This window comes from Pipistrellus kuhlii, unplaced genomic scaffold (assembly GCF_014108245.1).
Source record: "Pipistrellus kuhlii isolate mPipKuh1 unplaced genomic scaffold, mPipKuh1.p scaffold_m20_p_3, whole genome shotgun sequence".
NCBI classification, from domain to species: Eukaryota; Metazoa; Chordata; class Mammalia; order Chiroptera; family Vespertilionidae; genus Pipistrellus; species Pipistrellus kuhlii.
In genome coordinates this window covers 45429247-45451868 of record NW_023425529.1, presented here as the reverse complement: position 1 = coordinate 45451868, position 22622 = coordinate 45429247, and the positions used below count along the sequence as shown (strand labels likewise).

Sequence of the window (22622 nt, the reverse complement as noted above, 5' to 3'; positions counted from 1 at the left end):
ACTGGGTGAGACTCTGGGAACCAGACTCATTCGGGGAGAAACTGGACTGTCTGGCAGCAGAGGTGCGCACAGCCATTGCCACGGGACACTGAGAACAGGGCCCTATGCACCACCCAGAGACTCCACCCCATCCAAGCTGAGCACAGAAGCCCTCCCAGCGGAAACACTGCTGATCCTCACAGCCAATTGGACCAGAGGTCAACTCCTCCCAATGATATAAACAACGATCAAGGCTTAACTACAACAAGACTGCACACACAGCCCAGAAAGGGATGCACCAAGAGTATCCACCACAGGTAACTGGGGAGGCTGAACTACTGGGCCTTGCTAGGACACATAGCACACAAAGCAACTCCATTAATTCAGGGAAGTGCCGTATTTTTCGGACCATAAGACGCACTTTTTTCCCCCCAGAAAGGGGGGGGGGGGGAAGTCCCTGCGTCTTATGGTCCAAATATAGCCTACACATATACTTTTAAAAAAAAGTTTTTTTACTTGCCCAGCTCTGTGTGGTCTCTGTGTGCTTGCCCGGCTCTAAAATGGTTCTAAATGCTGCTGTTTACTTTTCAGGGTTGATTACATGTGTTTATGACTGTGATGTTGGGTTTTAATGCACATAAAATATTTTAGGACACTATTTGTTTCAGAATCTTTTTTTCTTCATTTCCCTTCTCTAAAAACTTGTGCGTCTTATGGTCCGGTGCGTCTTATGGTCCGAAAAATACGGTAGCTAAAATGTGAAGACAAAGAGATAGGCTACAATTAAAGAAAATGGAGGAAAGCAAAAGACTGGATATAGAGTTCAAAACCACAGTTATGAGTTTCAAGAATTTCCTAGAAAAGGCTGATAAATTTATCAAGACCCTCGAGGATATGTAAAAAGATCAACTTGAAATCAAGCATACACTGACTGAAATAAAAAATATTATACAGAGACCTAAAAGCATATTAGAGGATCACAAGAATCAAGTCAAAGATTTGGAATACTAAGAAGCAAAAAACACTCCTCCGGAAAAGCAAAAAAAAATAGTCCAAAAAGTTGAAGATAGTGTAAGAAGCCTCTGGGACAACTTCAAGCGTACCAACATCAGAATTATGAGGGTGCTAGAAGAAGAGAGAGAGCAAGATACTGAAAACCTATTTGAAGAAATAGTGACAGAAAACTGCCCCCACATGGTGAAAGAAATAGACTTACAAGTCCAGGAAACACACAGAACCCAAAACAAGAGTAATCCAAAGAGGACCACACCAAGACACATCATAATTAAAATTCAAGAGCAAAAGACAAAGAGAGAATATTAAAAGCAGCAAGAGCAAAGCAGGTAGTTACTTATAAAGGAGCACCCATACGATTGTCAGCTGATTTCTCAACAGAAACTATGCAGGCCAGATGGGAATGGCAAGAAATATTCAAAGTGATGAATAGCAAGAACCTACAATCAAGATTACTCTACCCAGAAAAGCTATCATTCAGAATTGAAGGTCAGATAAATAGCTTCACAGATAATAAAAAGCTAAAGGAGTTCATCACTGCCAAACCAGAATTATATGAAATGCTGGAAGGTATTCTTTAAGAAGAGGAAGAAGAAGAAAAAGATAAAGATAAAAATTATGAACAACAAATACATATCTATCAACAAATTAATCTAAAAACCAAGGGAATAAAAAATCTGATGAACAGTGTTAACTGGTGAATATAATAGAATCAGAGGCCTAGAAAGGGAGTGGACTGACAATTCTCAGGGGGAGTGGGGAGTGCAGGGAAAAAAAGCATACACCTATGAATGAGGACAGTGGTGGGGGGTAAGGACAGAGGATGGGATAGGAACCTGGTGGAGGGGAGCTATGGGGGGAAAAAAGAGGAACAATTGTAATAATCTGAACAATAAAGATTTATTAAGAAAAAATAAATAAAGAGTGGAACATCAATTGGCTGCTTCTTACACATCTCTTACTGGGGATTGAGCCTGAAACCTGGGCATGTGCCCTGTCTGGGAATCGAACTAGCAACCTTTCAGTGCATGGGATGATACCCAACTAACTGAGCCACACCAGCCATGGCTATTTTTAATTTATTTCAATTACTGTTTACATTCAGTATTATTTTGTACTAGAGGCCCGGTGCATGAATTCGTGCATAGGTGGAGTCCGGCCAGCCTGGCCAGGGGGAGGGGACATGGGCAGTTGGCCAACCAAACTCGTGGTCAAACTTGTGGTCAAGGGGATAATTTGCATATTAGCCTTTTATTATATAGGATATACACTGAATGGCCAGGGTATTATGCGTTCAGAGATCATAATAATATGACCACTGAGTGTATATGTACCACAGGTTTTTTTATCCATTCATCCATTTATGGACACTTGGGTTGCTTCCATAGTTTGGCTATTATAAGTAACTAGAGGCTCAGTGCACAAAATTCATGCACAAGTAGGGTTCCTAGCAGCTGTGGCCGGGGCCTGCCTTCATTTCGTGCCATCCCCTGTTGGTCAGTGCACACCATAGCAAGCAGTCAAACTACCAGATGGTTGAACTCCCAAGGGGACACTTTGCATATTAGGCTTTTATATAGAGAAATGCTGCAGTGAAAATAGAGGTACCTATATTTTTTTCAAATTGTGTTTTATGTTTCTTTGTGTATATAAATCCAGAGTGGAATTGCTGGGTCATATGGCAGTTTCATTTCCTTTTTCTTTTTCTTTTCTTTTTTTTTTTTTTTTTTTTTTTTTTTAAAGGCAGTTACATTTTTTATTTTTTGAGGAACAATGATGGCACCAATCTGCATTCCCACCAACAATGCTCAAGGGTTCCCCTTTCTCCACATTCTTGCCAACACTTCTTGAATTATTGATGATAGCCATTCTGATAGTTGTGAATTAATATCTCATTGTGGTTTTCATTTGCATTTCTCTGATGATTAGTGATGTTGAGCATCTGTTTATATGTCTATTGGCTATCTGTGTGTCCCCTTTGGAGAAGTGTTTATTCAGGTCCTTTGCCATTTTTTAATTGGACTGTATTTCTGATGTTGAGTTATGTGACTTCTTTATAAATTTTGGATATTAACCACTTATCAGATGTATCATTGCCAAATAAAATTCAGTGGATTGTCTTTTCGTTTTGTTGATGAGTTTCTTTTGCTGTGAAAAAAAAACTTTTTAGTTTGATGTAGTCCCATTTATTTTTCTTTTGCTTTTCTTACCCAGGATATATATTACTAAGAAAAATGTGAGTTTATACTCCCTACCTCTATAAAGGCCCAGTGCATGAATTTGTGCACCAATGGGATCCCTTGGCCTAGCCTGAAGGATTGAGCCAAAACTAGCTCTCCGACATTATCTGAGGGGTCCTGGGTTGTGAGAGGGCACAGGCCAGGCCAAGGAGCCCCACTGGTGCATGATTGGGGCTGAGGAGGAACGTGGGAGTTTGGCCAGCTAGGGAGGGACTTCAGGAGGGCTCCAAAGTGTGTCTGACCTGTCTCACTCAGTCCCGATCAGTTGGACCCCAGCAGCAAGCTAACCTGCCAGTTGGAGCATCTGCTCCCTGGTGGGTCAGTGCATGTCATAGTGACTGGTCAACTGGCCAACTGTCTGCCCCTGGTGGTCAGTGCATGTCATAGTGACTGGTCAACTGGCCAACTGTCTGCCCCTGGTGGTCAGTGCATGTCATAGTGAGCAGTTGAGTGACATTAGCATATCATTAGCGTATTACGCTTTGATTGGTTGAACAGATGATTAGATAACTGGACACTTAGCATATTAGTCTTCTATTATAGGATGTTTTCTTGTAGTTTTATGGTTTCAAGTCTTAACATTTAAGTCTTTTATCCATTTTAAGTTTATTCTTTGTGTGTTTTGTTTTTGCTAATCCCACCCTAGGATATTTTTTTCATTGATTTTTTTTTTTTTTTTTTTTTTTTTTTTTTTTTAGAGAGAGTGTATGGGAAGGGAGAGTGAGAGACATTGATGTGAGAGAGACACATCAATTGGTTGCAACCAAGGTACCCACCTTTGACCAGGAATTGAACCCATGACCCTTCGTTGTGCAGGCTGATGCCTGATATTGAGCCATGCCAGCCAAGGCAGGCACTCTATTCTATTCTGTTAATCTATATGTCTGTTTTTGTGTGTATGTTTTTAATATGTTTTTATTTATTTTGGAGAGAGAGAAAGGGAGGAGAGATAGAAACATCGATAAGAGAGAAACATCAACATTGATCAGCTGCCTCCTGCATGCTCCCTGCTGAGCATGGAGCCTGCAACTTGAGCATGTGCCCTGACTGGAAATCAAACCCATGAAATCTTTCTTAATGCATGGGTCAAGTACAACCACTGAGTCACACTGGCTAGGCGCCTATATGTCTGTTTTTTTGTGCACCAATGGGATCCCTTGGCCTAGCCTGAAGGATTTATGCCAGTACCATGCTGGGTATTTTTTTTTTTTAAGAATCAGATTCATGCCAAGACCAGTTTGGCTCAGTGGATACAGTGTCGGCTTGGGGACTGAAGGGTCCCGGGTTCGATTCTGGTCAAGGGCATGTACCTTGGTTGCGGACATATCCCCAGTAGGGGGTGTGCAAGAGGCAGCTGATCGATGACTCTCTCTCATCGATGTTTCTAACTCTGTATCTCTCTCCCTTCCTCTCTGTACAAAATCAATAAAATATATTAAAAAAAAAAAAAGAATCAGATTCATGTTTAACATTTGTTGAGTAATTACTAGGTGCCTGCTTGTGTTATATCTTTTCACATGCCATGTTGTTGTTGTTTTTAATAAGTTTTAAAAATATATATATTCTTATTGATTTCAGAGAGGATGGGAGAGGGAGAGAAAAATAGGAACATGAATGATGAGAGAGAATCATTGATCGGCTGCCTCCTGCACACCCTGCCCTGGGGATTGAGCCTACAATGTGGGCATGTGTCCTGACCAGGAATCAAACCGTGACCTCCTGGTTTATAGTTCAACTTTTAACCACTGAGCTACCCTATGCTGTTTTGATTAGTATGGCCTTGTTAGCATGATTCTTCCAATTTTGTTTATCAGGATCTTTTGTGGTTCTATATAAATATTTGGATTCTTTGTTCTAGTTCTGTGAAATACTCCATTGGTATTTTGATAGGAATTGTGTTGAACCTATAGATTGCTTTGGATAGTATGGACATTTTAGTAATGTTAATTCTTTCCATTCATGAGCATGGTATATGTTTCCATTTATTTGTGTCTTCTTCAATTTCTTTCTTCAGTGTCTTATAATTGTCAGAGTACAAGTTTTCTACATCCTTGGTTAAATTTATTCCTGGGTTATTTTATTTTACTTTTTATACAGTTTTAAATGGGATTTTATTTTATTTATTTGTTTTAATTTCCCTTTCTGATAGTTAACATTTTGCTGCCATTTTGATCTTTTCTTACTCTCTTAATTTTTGGAATTCTATTTGTTTCTTATTCTAAACTCCTTTTATTGGAGCATTCTTAGTCTTAACTGGGCTCAGACTTTAGTTCCATAGGAAAGAGCTGGTATTTAAAATTAACCAGCTCTCCTTTTGGACATGGACGATGAAAATTCTCCCATCCATATCCAAAAGGAGAGTTGGTTAATTTGTACACATGGACAAGTTGGGAATACTTGGTAGCACTTCAATGAGTTATGCTAGTTGACATTTACTTATTCAGCAAATATTTATTAAGCACCTCCTGTTCTAGGTGCTTGGGATCTTCTACAAATAAACAAATGAGGATCCTTGCTCTTGAGGAGCTTATGTTATACCATATGACTTTGCTGTTAGACCAACTACCAATAATGTCTTTGCTCTCAAAATTCCTTCTTTTTACAATGGACTAATTTAATCAGCTACTAGAATCTTCTCTTTAAGATACTCAAAACAGTCATCCCAAACAGAGAATTCCTCAATCCAGAGATGAAAGAATTTACCTTAGATTCAATGGATGATGGGTTTTCTCTCCCTCCCTTTAGTTTGTCCTTCTTCATTCCCCTCACAATATTTCCTTCAGAGTATTTTGGGATGAAGTTTCCTGTTCTTATTTTTCCTCTATAAATTACCTTGCTCACACATGCAGCCTATGAGCTGTTGCTGCTGTGGTTGTATTTATTTGTTGAACAGTTCTGTACTTTGAAATGATTCATTCAAGAGCTATGAAGCATTCAAAGCAGGATGTGTGACTCATTTAATAAACAGCAGCATCTTGAAGTAGAGAGCAGGAGCCTAGGATTGACTATGGTACAGATGAAAGTTAAGTTGGCTTTGAGGTGTGGGTGTTTAGCCTCTTCCCTTCTCTCTTCCCTTACTTCCCCAAACATAAGTGATATCTCGCATTGGGAATAGAAGCTTTGCAGTGAGGGTGCAAAGCCTTATCAAGACGTTTGCAGGTCTCTCAGTTTCTTCTTCAGAATATATAATGAATTGAAGTGATGAAGTAATGTTCAGAGAAAGGTCAGTTATTCTTTCTACCCTGCTCATCACTAGTATCACTGTGCTAGAGATTGCTCCCCATACTTTCTCTCCAGCTTTTTTATACTATTTTCCTTCATCAAAATGTGCAACAAAGTACTTGATACTGTAGTAAAAGAAAGCTATTCTGCTCATGAAGCCCTGCCAAACCCAGGAACTTTAGAGAAGTGGGGATAGTTAGGTTTCAGCATAAGCGGCTTTTCATTCTATCACAAACATAAATTCAATTCCTTGTATTATTCCCTAATAGTATAGGCTTTCAGTGCTCATTTCCTAAAAACTAAAGAGTCCTGATTTGTCTCCTTCCCCCAGTCTACTCTTCTAAAACAAGGAGAAGGACTTGAATTAATCATAGGTCAGGATATAAGAGCATTTTTAAATCTGAGGCAAATCCACATGGAAACTGGAGGTGTGGTGGCCAACAACAACATTTTAGGAATGGATTTGGCTAAGGTTGAGTGCATATTGCACAAAAATTTCATTGGTCACTATACTTTACCAAGGATTTAGCTTGAAATGATTACATTTCTAATGTCCATATGCTTGTCTTTGGCTCAGAGTCTACAGACAAAAATTTAGCTTTAGTTTGGCCTGAGTTGTCATGTGCCCCTGAGCCTTCTCTTCAATACTGGTTAGTGCTGCAATTTCAAAAAGCTTCTTGGAGACTAATATCAACAGGATTAGGAAAAGAGCTCACACTAAACATTGAATTATTTTGCAAAGAAAAACTAACTTTCACTAAACTACCTGTCTTCCTTGAGGATCAAGCCCACAACCTTGGCATGTGCCCCCTGATTGGAATTGAACCTGCGATCCTCAGTCCACAGTCTCATGCTCTATTCACTGAGCCAAACCAGCTAAGAACATTCCTTAACTCTTCACTTAACTCTGGTCATTTAGTCAGTTTGCTAGTAGGTAGGATTCCAGATTCTTTTATCACAGAAGGACGGGTGATATTTCTACACCCATAGAAATATTGAAACATCCTAGAAATGGAAGGTGATTTGACCAAAGATCTGCCATGGAAAATTGTTGTTTTTGTTGTTGTTTGTTAATCCTAACCCAAGGATATTTTTTTCCATTGATTTTTTTTTTTAATCCTTATCTGAGGATATTTTTCCCATTGATTTTAAGAGAGAGTAGAAGGGATGGGGAGACGGAAGGAGAGAGTGAAGGAAGTAGAGATAGCCGATGAATGATTCCTTCTCATTATTGACTAAAGACCTGGTGCAGGAAATTTGTGCACAGCAGAGGGTGAGTACCATCAGCCCAGCCTGCATCCTCTCTAATCTGGGACCCCTTGAGGAAAGAGAACTCATTGATCAATTGATCAATTGCCTCCCACATGTGCCCTGACCGGGGCCAGGGATCAAACATGCCACCAATGTGATTATGTCATAAGTACGTGAGATTTTTTGCATACCTGCTCCGTGACATACCATCACTCTCACTATAAGAAGGAAGACAAGATACTCATTTTGTCTAAGCTGAGAGTGATACTTTCTACTTTTTTCATAGCATTTATTAGTATGTTAAAACTGTATGTTCCTGGATTTATCAGTGATCTATAAAAGTACATTTTAAACATTAAAAAAAAATGTGCAACCCAGGTACATGCCCTTCACTGGGAATTAAACCCTTGACCCTTCAGTGCGCAGACCAACTCTCTAACCACTGAGCACACCAGCCAGGACATGCCATGGAAAATTGTTAACACGTTTAGCACCCAATCAGTCCACTATTGACTGACACTATATTTTCTGTCCAGAAGACAAAGCAGGCTGGGCGCTTAATGTGTTAATAAGAAGCTATACTTTCCCTGCTCTGGCTCAGTTGGTTGGGTATCATCTTATGCAGCAAGAGGTTGTTGATTCAATTCCCTGACAGTTGAATTCCCTGTTGGTGCATGTCTGTTTTGTGGGCTCGATCCTCAGTGTGGGGCATGCAGGAGGCAGCCTCTGGTGTTGCACTCTCACACTGATGTTTCTCTCCCCCCCTCCTTTCCTCTCTCTCTAAAAATCAATAAACTATAATTTTTTAAAAAAAATATGCAGTGGGGGCGGGGGAGCAATGGTAAGATATGTACACAGATAATAATTTAATTTAAAAAAATAGTATGCTTTCCCTGCCTATTCTGCAACACCAGTTTTCAGATTGACTTCCTCATAGCCTGATATTTCACTTTCTTAACATTTCTTAAACTAAGTAAATCTCTTTTCTCACTAATTTTTTCTCCATTGGGGAAAATCTGAAGTAGTCAAACTTGTTTTGATTTACTTCTTCTGTTTTATCTCTTTGTTACTATCAAGGCAGTATATGAGAATTTCATTTAATCTGTTCTCCCAATTATAGTGCCTTCTGTCTCCATCTTCCCAATTTCCCTAAGTATTTGCAGATCTTGTAATACATCAGCCATTTTATAAAGTGAGGTTGGAAGTTTTCTGCCTCGTTTTTGTTTTGTTTTTTTCCAAGATTCAGATCCAAAAACATGTGTTGGCAGTTTGGCGAGGATAACTAAAAAACAGCCTTTTTTTGTTGTTGTTTCTTCCTTTTCCTGTTACCCTGTAGCAGGGTTTCTCAACAGAGGCACAATTAACATTTTGAGTCAGATAATTTGTTTTGGTGAGCTGTCCTATGCATTGTAGGATATTTATCAGTATCCCAGACCTCTATTCTCTAGAAATCAGTAGCATCTCCCCACTTATGACAAGCAGAAATGTCCTCAAACTTTGCCAAATGTCCCATGGGGGTGAAGTTGCCCCTGGTTGAGAGCCAGTGCTATCCTATATAATAAAAGGCTAATATGCAAATCGACCAAAGGGCAGAATGACTGGTTGCTATTATGCACACCTGACCACCAGGGGGCAGGCGCTCAATGTAGGAGCTCCCACAGGGGGAGCGCTGCTCAGCCAGAAGCCGGGCTCGCCAGCTGGAGAGCACGGGGGCAGTGGCAGGAGCCTCTCCTGCCTCCGCAGCAGTGCTTAGGACCCCTTGGGGGACCACCAAGAGGGCCCCGAGTGCAAGAGGGTGCAGGTTGGGCTGTGGGACAACTCCCACCCAGTGCACGAATGTCATGCACCAGGCCTCTGGTATAATATAAATTGCATTTAGGGGAAATGAGTTTGGGAGGAGAGATTCAAGATTGGCATAAAATTAAAATTCCTATAAGATCTTTGAGCATATTATTTAGATCAGAGCTGTTCAAAAGAAGTAAAATGCAAGCCACATATGCAATTTTAAATTTTCTAGAAGCCACATTAAAAAGTAGAAGTAAGCCCTAGTGGTTAGAGCATTGGCCTGTGGACCCAAAGGGTCCCAGGTCAATTCCAGTCAAGGGCGTGTACGTTGGTAGCAGACTTCTCCCCAGCCCGGGCCCTAGTCAAGGCCCATGCAGGAGGCAACCAATCAATGTGTTTCTCTCACATCAATATTTCTCTCTCTCCAAAAAGCAATGGAAACATATCCTCAGGTGAGGATTAACAAACAAAAAGATTATATCCTTGTGTTACCTTATAAATCTTCTCTCAAGGCATATAAACTGCCTCCTCCTGATCCTGTGTGACTCAAATTCTTCAGAACCCATTTTGAATAATGCCCCACCTTCTGTGTGTTGGAAATTTCTACACATTTACTGAAAATTATCATTTTCCCTTCAACCAGAGTTCCCTGAGTGGCTCTTTGCCAAAACCTTAGTCCTAGGTAAAACCAAACAACAAAGGAAGACCCATTAACAAGGATATTAACAATGGGACAACTAGATTTTTAAGTGGCCAATAATTCAAAAAGGAAATTTTGGGGAGAGCTCCTCCACTCATTGTAATTCAATGTGTTTTAAAAACACAACTAACATTTCATCACCTAATAATTTTAGGTACTTAGAAAATTTGCTTACAGAGGGATAGTTTCCTAAGCATGCAGTTCAAGACTAATCTAGAGAATTATTAAGAATTAACACTTGCCGAAACCGGTTTGGCTCAATGGATAGAGCATCACCTGCGGACTGAAAGGTCCTGGGTTCGATTCCGGTCAATGGCATGTACCCTGATTGTGGGCACATCCCCAGTAGGGGGTGTGCAAGAGGCAGCTGATCGATGTTTCTCTCTCATCGGTGTTTCTAACTCTCTATCCCTCTCTCTTCCTCTCTGTAAGAAATCAATAAAATATTTTTTAAAAGAATTAACTCTTAATAATGAGAGGGAATATAAAGAACAATGGAATAAAAGCCAAATTGACATTCACTTTGATAAAAAGCTTTACTAAACTTTTATTCTCCCCCTCCTACTCTAGCTGTACAAGAATTGTGTTAGAAATATCAGAGAGCCCTGGCAGAATAGCTCAGCTATTTAGAGCAATATCCGAATACTCCAAGATAGCCGAAACCGGTTTGGCTCAGTGGTAGAGCGTTGGTCTGTGGACTGAAAGGTCCCAGGTTCGATTCCGGTCAAGGGCATGTACATTGATTGAGAGCACATCCCCAGTAGGGGGTGTGCAAGAGGCAGCTGGTCGATGTTTCTCATCGACGTTTCTAGCTCTCTATCCCTCTCTCCTCCTCTCTGTAAAAAATCAATAAAATATATTTAAAAATAAAAAAATACATACCCCAAGATTGTAGGTTCAGTTCCCAATCAGGACAGATATAAGAATCAACCAGTGAATGCTAAATAAGTGGGACAACAAATCTGTGCTTTTCTCTCTGTATTTCTGTCTCTCTAAAATAGAATAAAATAAATAAATAAATAAATAAATAAATAAATAAATAGAAAGAAATAGCAGAGACAGATGACTGGAGCCCTGCCTTGTAAAATTCAGCCCATTTTGGTCCTCTTCCTGTGTACACTATCAGGTGTAATCAGGGATTCTTAATTTCTGTGGTGTCATGACCCCCATTGGGAGTTTGGTGAAGCCATAAACCCCTTCTCAAAATCATGTTTTAAAATTAATAAAGTGTAATACATAGGATTACAAAGGAAACCAATTATTTTGAAATACTAGTGACCCATTGCATGAAATTTATATACATTAAAAGGGAATTAATTAGAGGAAATATTTTAATATTGTTATTTGCCCTTCCTGTCGGAGATGAAAGAAAATTAGTAAAATGTATATGAAAATATTCCTCCTTGCCAGAGTCTGGGGTGCACCATGAGAATCAGAGTCAAGTCCCCACCCACCTATGTGTGCCTCAAAATTACACAAAATTCAGACCTGACTGGCCCCAGCTCCGTCAAGCCCTGCCAGGTGGGGGGGTACAGCCTCAGGTCCCCCAGTTCGGCACTGGGGCAGGGGCATGGCCTCAAGTCCCCCGGCCTGGCATCAAGGCAGGGGACATGGCCTCAGGTCCCCCGTCAAGTCCTGCTCGGCCTTACCTGAGGTCCATCAGGCCGGGAGGCACAGCCTCAGGCCCCTGCTCTTTAAGGCTCATTTCAGGAACTCGGCCTCAGCTATGGGCACAGCCATCTTGTGTTAGGGAATCCCTGCCTCCTCTGTGTGCACAGCTATATTGTTAAGGTGTGGTGGTCATTTTGCATATTTCCTCTTTATTAGATAGGATAGTTGTCAAAAATGTTTTTTAAATATTTTATAATATAATATATGTGGTTTTTTAGTAATCCATTAAATAGCAAGTTCTAATGGTAGTCATTTCAAAGTAGTGATGAGTATAAAGGATATTTTGAGATTTTTAATAGCTGTAATATGATATGAAAATATGTGTGATTGCTATTTTGAATTAGGCGTGTTAGGTTTCAGATAGAATTTATGAGAATTAAGATGAAATTTTTTTTCCCTATCCATTTTCACAGTTATCAACCCCTCTGAGATGCTAATGGTGGAAGCTCTCTTCACCACCTTTAGTTCTCTTCAGCCCCAACTTTTGATTTGGGGAAAAATAAATAGCTCAAGAATAAAAGGATGTCATAGAAGGGAGCGAGGTGCAGCAAAGAGGAACAAGAGCTAGAGGACAAACAAAACAAGTCAGGACTGTGCCGCAGAGTTGTAACAGAAGGGGAGTTGCTTTTTAAAATATTAAACCATCCTAATCAGAGCAAAGCCTGATGGAGGTTTAAAATCTTTCTCTCAGCTCAGTTTTGAGCAAACTGTATTTCTGATAATAGAAAAATACTTTCTGTTTCAAAGTTAGTCTTCTAGATTCTAAAACATTGTGCAGAATTTTCCAAGCTCCCTACATGAAATTTTCTTGAAGAATTTATAAACATACTTTTGGAAAAGATTGTTACAACATTTCCAGTGCATTTTGAAAATTTATACCCCTGTCTAGTTCACTACTATTCTTTTCCCTCCAAAATGGTACTTTTTCTCTATTGTAGACTAGATTCTGCTCTTTTCCTTTTATAGACCACTTGGCAGTCTCAGTGACTTGTTTAACCAATAAATATCATATCGTGGGTAACAGACTATTATTCCTTCCTTTCTCACCCTACCCCATCCTTTTTTCCTTAAGGAAAAAGCTGTGTTGGAAAAAGTTCTTGCCTAGGGTTAACCAACTAGTAGAGAACATGAAAGCTCTTGGCTAAATTTCCCAACACTTGATTCACTGGAAACCACTAAGACATTCTTCTTTTGACTGTTTTACTTGTTTTATTTGTTGGTTCTTTATGCTTTTAGTGATTAAAAACAATTTTTTTTTTAAGAGAGAGAAACCAATGTTAAAGAGAAGCATTGATCGCCTGCCTCCTGCACATCCTACTGGGGATGGAGCCTGCAACCAGGCACATGCCCGGACTGGGAATCAAACCAGTGACCTCTTGGTGCATGGGACAATGCTCGACCAACTGAGCTACACCAACCTGGGCCTTTATACTTTTCATTGAAATTTCCCTTTGTCCTTCAGGCCTGTGCACCTGACCTATAACAGAAGGATTTTAGGTCTTAAGCTGGCTTTAGTCGTGATAGGGGCTCAGAGAAAACTTGGGGTAAGCCAACTTTCAGGTAAAATAAAGGACTTAAACAATTTAATGATGCTTACTTGACTTGATAGTAGCTGGGATGAGGCTAACTCCTCTCTGTTTAGTTTACAAACAAGAAGAGCTGTAGGACCGAAACCGGTTTGTTTCAATGGATAGAGCGTCGGCTTGGGGACTGGAAGGTTCCGGGTTCAATTCCGGTCAAGGGCATGTACCTTGGTTGCGGGCATATCCCCAGTAGGGGGTGTGCAAGAGGCAGCTGATCGATGACTCTCTCTCATCGATGATTCTAACTCTCTATCTCTCTCCCTTCCTCTCTGTACAAAATCAATAAAATATATTTTTTTAAAAAGGAAGAGCTGTAGGGGCTCTGGTCAGGTACCTCCGTTGGTTAAGAATATCATCCTGATACGCCAAGATTGCAGGTTTGATCCCTGGTCAGGAAACATACAAGAATCAACCAATGAATACATAAATAAGTGGAACAACAAAGATTGATATTTCTTTCTATGTAGTTCTCCTTTCCTCTCTCTCTTTAAAATCAATTTAAAGAAGAAGAGCTGTGGAAAAGAGGACTAAAGGTACAGTGTTTGGAGGGAAATAGATATTTAATGAAGCGAGTAAAAAGAGGGAACTAACCAATCAGGTTTGTTTTTTTTAGAGACAAAAGGAGTGTGTTTCAGAGCCTAGCTGGTGAAGGAACTGTAAGAAGCTGCAGCGTCCACGCTGTTATGTGTTGTAGGTGTGTTTTAATGAGGGAATGTGGCCAGCCAGCCTCAAAAGGAATGTTGAGGATATCACTCTTTTGAATTACTGCTGTTCATCTGTTCTCTTCACCTCCCCCTTTTAAAGAGCAGGTCCGAGCATAAATTATTGTTCAGTAACCCTGTCTTATTTAGTCATAAACTGAGGCAGACCTAGCCTCACCTTTTCATTGTCCTTTCACCCAAATCCCTAAATAAATAAAATCTCTATACCATCTTCTTTTCCCTTCCCCTTATCATGCCTACTGGCTTCTCCCTACCCTAACAAAAAAAAACAAATTCTGCTTGCGTTTTTATTCTGCCACTCCATAGCCAGCAGCACAGCTCTGGCCCCTTTATGGCTCGCGGAGCCCAGGCGGGCTGCCCAGTGAGGGGAGACAGCATTTGGCCAATGGGGCTGGTGTGTGCCATTACTGCTGGCCATTGGGTCTCTGTCCTCTACGGCTCCATCCTGACTCATTAAAACCCTGAGCCAAATAGCTGGGCAGGCTCCTGCTGCAGCATTGTGGGGCCAGGAAGTTAAATTGTTCTCCTAATCCTGCATAATTTATCTCCCTGTTACCCCCTCATAAATAGTCCATTTCAGCCCCACCATGGAGAGCTTACTTCTGAATTTCCTATTTTTGTGGTGACCAATGAGTGCCCAGCCTTTCCCTTCTCTCTTTATTATTATTATTAAAAATTATTTCCCCCTTGTTCACTATAAGTTTGCCTTAATGTTTTTGTCCCCTCCCTCTCCCCCCCATTTGAAGCCTCCTGCCTGGATCCCACTTCAGCAACAGTCTGTCCATTTCTCTCATTTGGACCTAATATTACAGAGCAGTTGGTGCTACACTCTGCCCCTTCCTCTCTCCTCCCAGCTTTATAGTGCCTCTTTTTCTCCTCCCCATTTTCTCTTTTTAAATCTATCACCTCTCCTTTCCCCTCACTTCCAATTTTTGCCTCCTTTCCAGTCCCTGTTCAATCCCTCTTTCCAGCAACTAACCTTATCATAGGATGTTTGGTAGGACATTTTAAACAGGCACTGAAGTGTTGTTGTTGTTGTTGTTGTTTTTACACATCTCCATTTCTGTTTCGTTTCAGAGATTTACAAACGAGGACCACCTGGCAGTTCATAAACACAAGCATGAGATGACATTGAAATTTGGCCCAGCCCGAACTGACTCAGTCATCATTGCAGGTATTTGCTACCCCAGAAGCCACATGCCTTGATATCGCCCGACAGTTAAGATTAATACCAGGGACCAGATGTACTGGGAGCTACCCTCCCCTTCTCCCATTAAGAGCCCTTATGTGATCTGCATTTAATCAGGAAAAAGGAACACTAAAAGCTCCCAAGTTTCTATTGTGCCCTCTACTCTCTATTTTTAATACAAGATTGGGTTCTTCGGTTTTTGAGGGTAGGTGTGTTGAGGTTTTGTCTTAGCTTTTTTTTTTTCAGTCTGTTTCCTCCTTGCCTTCTTTTTATTAAGACTTTAGAAGATTTATAGACAGAAGATGCCTTTGACATTTCTCCCTACCCATAATGAAGGGGAGAACAAAAGCAGGGAAGCCGACCTCGTCTGGCTGCTTCTTATCCACTGGGTGTCAGTTTTCCCCAAGCAGGCAGATTGTCAGTTCATAAATTCAGTTTCCCTTGTGAACCCAGACACCATTGAGGGCACATTTCCAAAGTTCAAACAAGACATTTGTCAGTGGGACTTTTCTGTGCCAATTTGGGTGACCTGGAACCTCTCACTGGTTGTTTAGAATTTGTCTTGCTTACATATGCCATCTCTAGGGACCATTCTCAGCAAAGTCTCTCAAACCATGTAGCAACAGTTCTGTTGTGCCATTTTCAGCTAGATAAACATACAAACCAAAGTGGGCTTTTTCTTTCAATACCATGAGGGGTTCTGATTTAGCCTGAGTTAAGCAAGCTTGCATCAGTATTTAACCCCTCTCTCCATACTTCTATACATGAAGAAAGGTATTTGCCCTTACAGATCTCCAATTCCTTATTAATGAAGCAAATATTGACTGAATATCTACTTTGCTAGAAGCTTGTAATTCCTGAAAAAGGACATGAGTAGAGATCTTTAATGACCCTTAAGAAAGCTCAGGGGAAGCCGAAACCGGTTTGGCTCAATGGATAGAGCATCCGCCTGCGGACTCAAGGGTCCTGGGTTTGATTCCGGTCAAGGGCATGTACCTTGGTTGTGGGCACACACCCAGTGGGGAGTGTGCAGGAGGCAGCTGATCGATGTTCCTGTATCATCGATGTTTCTAACTCACTATCTCTCTCTCTTCCTCTCTGTAAAAAATCAATAAAATATAAAATAAAATAAAAAGAGAAGAAGAAGAAAGCTCAGGGGATCCCTGGCTGCATAGCACAGTTGGTTAGAGCATTGTCCCAATATGCCAAAGTTTTGGGTTTGATCCCCAGTCAGGGTACTTAAAAGAAGCAACCAATGAATGCATACATAAGTGGAACAACAAATTGATGTTCTCTCTCATCAATAAATAAAAATGTAAATTTAAAAAAGAAGGAAGCTAGTGGAGGTTTTAGACAAAAGAGTGACTATAGGATTTAACATATTCAGGTAACATACTTAAATTTATTAAGTCAGGTCATATATTCATGAAAATAATTTTAGTATTTGTAGTTTAATATAAGTGAATAATACAAACAAAGCCGAAACCGGTTTGGCTCAGTGGATAGAGTGTTGGCCTGCGGACTGAAAGGTCCCGGGTTCGATTCCGGTCAAGGGCATGTACCTTGGTTGCGGGCACATTCCCAGTGAGGCTGTGCAAGAGGCAGCTTTTTTATGATTCTCTCTCACTGATGTTTCTAACTCTATCCCTCTCTCTTTCTCTCTGTAAAATCAATAAAATATATTTTTTAAAAGAGAATAATACAAACAAAAATACTAAGATAATTAATATTAAATGGAATTAGTCATAGATAATTTATGAAAGAGGTAAATTTGAGGCAAGATTATCAAGTTGGAGAGGTTATTGAAATGGTGTAAAGGCCTATGCTGAGTCTCCAGGAGTGGTGAGAAAGTGATACAGGAAGTCCCCAGGAGAGAAAGTGATTTCTGTTATTTTTTACATGCTGTTCTGGAATGCTCATCCCATTGCACATAACTTCAGCTATTCTATCTAGGCTGCTAATTCTCATATCTGTAAATTATGACTTGGTGTCTCACATGTATTCCAACCCCTAATTGAACACTTAGCTTGGCTGGCTTTCTGTCATACAAATCTTCATGTCGATGACCAAATTTATCTCTGTCCTCTAAACCAACTTCTTTTCCTTTGTTATTCAGTGATGATATTCTCAAAATTTTGAGTTGTTTTATTTTTCTCTTCAGATTCTCTCTCTTCTGTTCTATCCTGTTCTTCCTGCCACTACCCTCATTGTGCTTGAATTCTCCTCCATAGTCTCCTACCTGGTCTCTCTCCTTGACTAGTCTATTATATAATCTATCTTCATTCTATTAAAAAGCCAATCTCCCGCCCTTGCTGGTTTGGCTTAGTGGATAGAGCATCGGCCTCCGGACTGAAAGGTCCCGGGTTCGATTCTGGTCAAGGGCACATGCCTGAGTTGTAGGCTCGATCCCCAGTAGAGGGCATGCAGGAGGTAGCCAATCAATGATTCTCTCTCACATTGATGTTTCCATCTCTCCCTTCCTCTCTGAAATCAATCAATAAATTAAAAAAACCAATCTTCCTTAAATTCTTCTCCTCCCCGCAAAATCTGTCATTTTCCCATTTTCTCTTACTTTAAGGCTATTCATACTTGGATTTTCAGACCTTCTGTAACCTAGCCCCATGGTACCTGCCCAACTTTATATACAACTAATATACCTAACATAATTATCCTTTGACCTAGACATACCTTTTTCTTCTCAAATATACATAATGCCCATGCCCTGCCTCTCTCTATGCCTTCACCCACCTTAGCACCTGAAGCCATTCTTGTAAGACCCAACTCAAGTCCTCCTAACCACTTGTCATTAATTTATCTTCATTTAATTTCTGCAATAAGTTTATTTTTCTACTGCTCATGACTTTTGTATACTATGATGTTATCTATGTATAATTGTTTTATTTCCTCATCTAGAAAGTATTCTTATTCTCTAGGGCAAGAGCCATGTTTTATATTTGGGCAAAACTCCTATATTCATATTTCTCTTCTCCCCCAGATTTCTACACAAATGTATGCATGTAGCACCAAAAGATAAAAGGTATTCAGTAAACACTTGTTGATTGCTTCAGAATCATCTGAGCAGGTTAAGGGTTTTCTTATACATTGTTCAGGAATGGAAGAAGTTTGTATGAGCCTCAGATCAGAGATCCAAAGGCCCTCTTCTGCATAGCCATGCCCTTAGCTGCCCCATCCTGGTTCACTTGAGTGGTAATTTTTTGTGTGTCCTTACTGAAGTGCTCTCTAAGCATAAAGGATGATATTACCTCTACTCACCCAGGGATGGAGGGAAAGTGGCTTTATTGTTGGCCAACCAAAGCTGCCAGAGAAGCTTTTAAAACTATTTTGGGAAGTAGTGGTAACTTTTCCAAACACTCTGATTCAGAAGAGGTTTTGTTTAAAAAAAATTTTAATTATGTTGTTTCCATGGAAAATCCCACTGGATTATTCCCAATTGATCATGCTAGAAGGAGCAATTTTAATACTAGGTGTCACTCCTTGAAATATTATTTAAACATTGTTCTATTTCTGTCATTCAACCTAGTGCTTTGGGGTATGAGATGAATCCATGAGGTAACTATCATGTCAAGGAAAACTATCTAAAAGAGTTAGGATCAGGCCGAAACCAGTTTGGCTCAGTGATAGAGCATTGGTCTGCGGACTGAAAGATCCCAGGTTCGATTCCGGTCAGGGGCATGTACGTTGGTTGTGGGCACAACCCCGGTAGGGGGTGTGCAAGAGGCAGCTGGTCAGTGTTTCTCTCTCATCGACGTTTCTAGCTATCTCTCTCCCTTCCTCTCTGTAAAAAATCAATAAAAATATATTTAAAAGAGTTAGGATCAGGGAACAAGATTCAGCTGACCTAAGAGAAAAACTGGATAAACAGAATGAGGAGAGAGAAGTTCAAATCTAAAATTCATGCTGCTTGGCCCTAGCTGGTTTGGCTCAGTGAATAGAGCGTTGGCCTGCAGACTGATTCTGGTCAAAGGCACATGCCTGGATTGCAGGCTTGATCCCTAGTAGGGAGTATGCAAGAGGCAGCCAATCAATGATTTTCTCATCATTGATGTTCCTATTTCTCCCTCTCCCTTCCTCTTTGAAATCAATAAAAATATATTTTAAAAAAACAACAGGTTTAAACATTTATAAATAAATAAATAAATAAATAAATAAATAAATAAATAAAATTCGGGTTGCTTAAAATGTTGCCATGGGTTACGGAGAGCCTTCTTCATCCCAAGGGTAGAAGAGGCACTGTGTTGAGGTGAGATTTGTGCAGCCCCTAAGAGGATATTTTGGCTGGCAAGTCTAAATCCAAATATCCTGGTTTCCGGAATTTACTCTGGGCCCAGGTTTCTGTTCTATTGTTTGCAGTTTCCTTTTCTAGCTCATGATCTTGCTGTGTTGTTCCCTAGCCCCTAGATTTGCCTGAAATGCCTTTAGAAGGTAACAGACCTTACTGCAGTGATCACTGAAAGGCAGTGCACCATTTCTCATTTGGTAGTGTTAGCAAACAAACTACCACCTGAGCCTCAGTTTCTTCTCCTCCTCAGATTTTAACATTCATCTGCTTATAACTGCTCACTTCAGACCTAGCAGGGAATATATTTAAAGAGAAAATGTCACTTAACTTTACTTAGTTTTTAGATCTAAAGGTTTCACAAGCTCTACCTGGGTGGGTGGTTTGGTTTGGTTTGGTTTGGGGGTGAGGGAGGTGAAACCAGCCTCTGGGAGAAAGGTGGTTACATGGATGGTCACACAGCAAAACATTGTTCTGTCTTCCCTCTGCTGGCCTTGAGGCAACACAGCACAGACACCCTCTGGTGGCCTAGCACCAGCCTTCACCAACTAGAGATCCAAAAAGCAAATTTGCCCTAACAACGAGACTCTCTCCAGATAGAATGAAATGTGCTCTCTGCATACTCCCAAGTTTAATTTGAGGTCAAAACTAAAATTGAATTTTCTTTCTCTTCATGTCTACAGATCAAACTCCTACTCCAACCAGATTCCTGAAGAACTGTGAGGAGGTGGGGCTCTTCAATGAACTAGCTAGCTCCTTTGAACATGAATTCAAGAAAGCTTCAGATGAGGATGAGAAAAAGGTGAGAGGCGGGATTTTACTGAAAAACCGGTGGTGTTCAAATGTAGGCTATTCTCATTGTGCCTGGGATAATTTGCTTAATTGGTTAAAGCAGAATTACAGGTTTGGTTCTATAGAAACAGAGAATACCCACTAATCCTAGTCAGCCACCCCGGTCTTTCAGGGTCCGCATGATGGATCAACACAAGTCTGTCTTCATGCCAGTTTTAGGGGCCTCCAACCTGCTAAGGTTGGTTATGTGGTTACCCAGTTCTTCGATGGATTTTACCAGCTCATTCAGGTAGTGAGTCTCAATGAAGTCAAACAAATGAAGGGCATTTTTTGTCAGTGGCAAGTTTGTGCAATTCCAGTAGTGACTGATTCACTCTTTTTTCCAAGTGTAATGCACACCCCATTGCGTTCTGCCCAAACTTCCAGTCACTAAGGTCTGGTTTCTTGATACCCTGGAGGACGATTCGGCCACCTAAGTTGGTTCTGGAGCTTCATCAGTTTCTCAGCATGTTCCCTCTCCTCATGAGATTGGTGAAGAAAATATTTGGCAAAGTTCTTCAAGGCCACATCATCACAGTCAAACTAGGAGAACATGGACAGGTAGTGTAGGAAGCATAGAGCTCCAGGTGGATCTGGCAGTCGATGGAGGCCTCCAAGTCTAGGTGGCAGTTCTGGCAAGCCTGTGAGGTGGACACGATCCTCAGGCTGGGTGGCTGAGGAGGTGGAGGGGTGGCATTGGAGCAGTGGTGGCGGGGCCTTGGGGCAATCCCAGGGTGCGTGAGGAGGTAGTGGAAAGCTGGATCTGGGCAGCTGGCTGGGATGGGGGACAGTACTGGTTCCATGCAAGCACTGTTGAAGCAGGAAACCACAGCAACTCTTTGTGAAGACTGTTCTGCCTGTTTTCCTTTTTATGTATTGATTGATTTGAGAAAGAGAGAGACATCGATTTGTCGTTCCACTTATTTACATATTCATTGGTTAATTTTTGTATGTGCACTAACTAGTGGGTCAAACCTGCAACCTTGGCTATCAGGACAACACTAATGAACTGTTTTCTTTTTTTTCTTTTTTTTATTGATTATGCTATCACATAATTGCCCTCATCCCCCGAATCCCATCCCAAACCCCTCCCTACATAAACTCTCACCCCCGCTTCTTTCCCACCGTTGTCCATGGCCCCTGGCCAGGCCCATATGCATGCACACAAGTCCTCTGGTGAACTGTTTTCTTGAAGAGGGATGTTCTTACTGCTTTCCAAAGGAGATCATCTAGACTGGTGAAAGAACTAGAAATTATGTCACTTTAGGAATATTTATAGAAAAAGAAAAGTTTTTCTTGGAAAGAGAAGACTTAATATGAACAAAAGTTCAGTCTGAAATATTTGAAGAGTTTTCATGTAAAAGAAGGGTTAAATTTATTTTTATGGCTCAAAGGTAGAAGTATGGCCAGCAGGTGGAAGCTGTCACTGAGTGCATTGAATTATATGTAGGTCACTCCGTGTAGATACTGTGGAAAGGATTAAAATGCTGGAATGCCTTTGCATCCTCAGTTGCTGTTGTTCTGATTTTAGACTTTATATTCCAAATCTATAGAGAATCTTTCTGTTTGGAAGATCAGAGGAAATAGTTTAAGAAGCTGAGTCAAATAAAAATAATTCCCATGGTACAAGGGATTTTAGGGAAAAGGAAACTGAAAAGGTCAAAATTCATTCTACTTTAGAATTGAAATTCTGGGTTATTGGTCACTTTAAAATCAAGTATGTGTTCCATAATAATTCAGAAAAATTCCAGTATATGATCTCAGAACATGTACACATCAACCACATGTATGCTCCAGAATTGCATGACACAGTAAGACATGAAATCCCATCAGAATATAGCAGAACCAGAATATAAGAAAAGAAAATGTCCAGGAAAGCTGTTTCCTTCTGAAAGGGATTGTACATGATTTTTCCATTTAGCTTAAATTGTAAGAATACGAGATAAAGTCTTTACAAATTCCATAGCTTTCTATAAGTTTCTTTTTATGCTGCCTCACTCAAACTAAAAGAAGGCAGGGCAATTCAGTGGTGTGTATTTGTAGTTCTATTTTCAAAAGGCAGAACTAACCTCTTTCTTTTTCTTTGGAGACACAAGTCTCTCTTTTTATAAAAAAAATATGTTTTTGTCGATTTTAGA

The 22622-nt window shown here is 40.4% G+C and overlaps 1 protein-coding gene across 9 annotated transcripts in view; it reads left to right on the top strand.

Annotated features, from left to right (window-relative positions):
• LOC118728519 (cyclic AMP-dependent transcription factor ATF-7) overlaps window positions 1-22622 on the top strand; it is a 112849-nt gene that overhangs the window by 63508 nt on the left and 26719 nt on the right. For 6 of the 9 annotated variants that reach the window (XR_004990919.2, XM_036455058.2, XM_036455054.2 and 3 more), the window contains 2 exons: window positions 15245-15341; window positions 20337-20455. Coding sequence is in view for 8 of the 9 variants with exons in the window: in XM_036455058.2 (XP_036310951.1) it covers window positions 15245-15341; window positions 20337-20455 (216 nt within the window). In the remaining variant the exon portion in view is untranslated. The remainder of the gene's footprint in view (window positions 1-15244; window positions 15342-20336; window positions 20456-22622) is intronic. The other 3 variants (XM_045588032.1, XM_036455060.2, XM_036455061.2) reach the window with 1 other exon arrangement.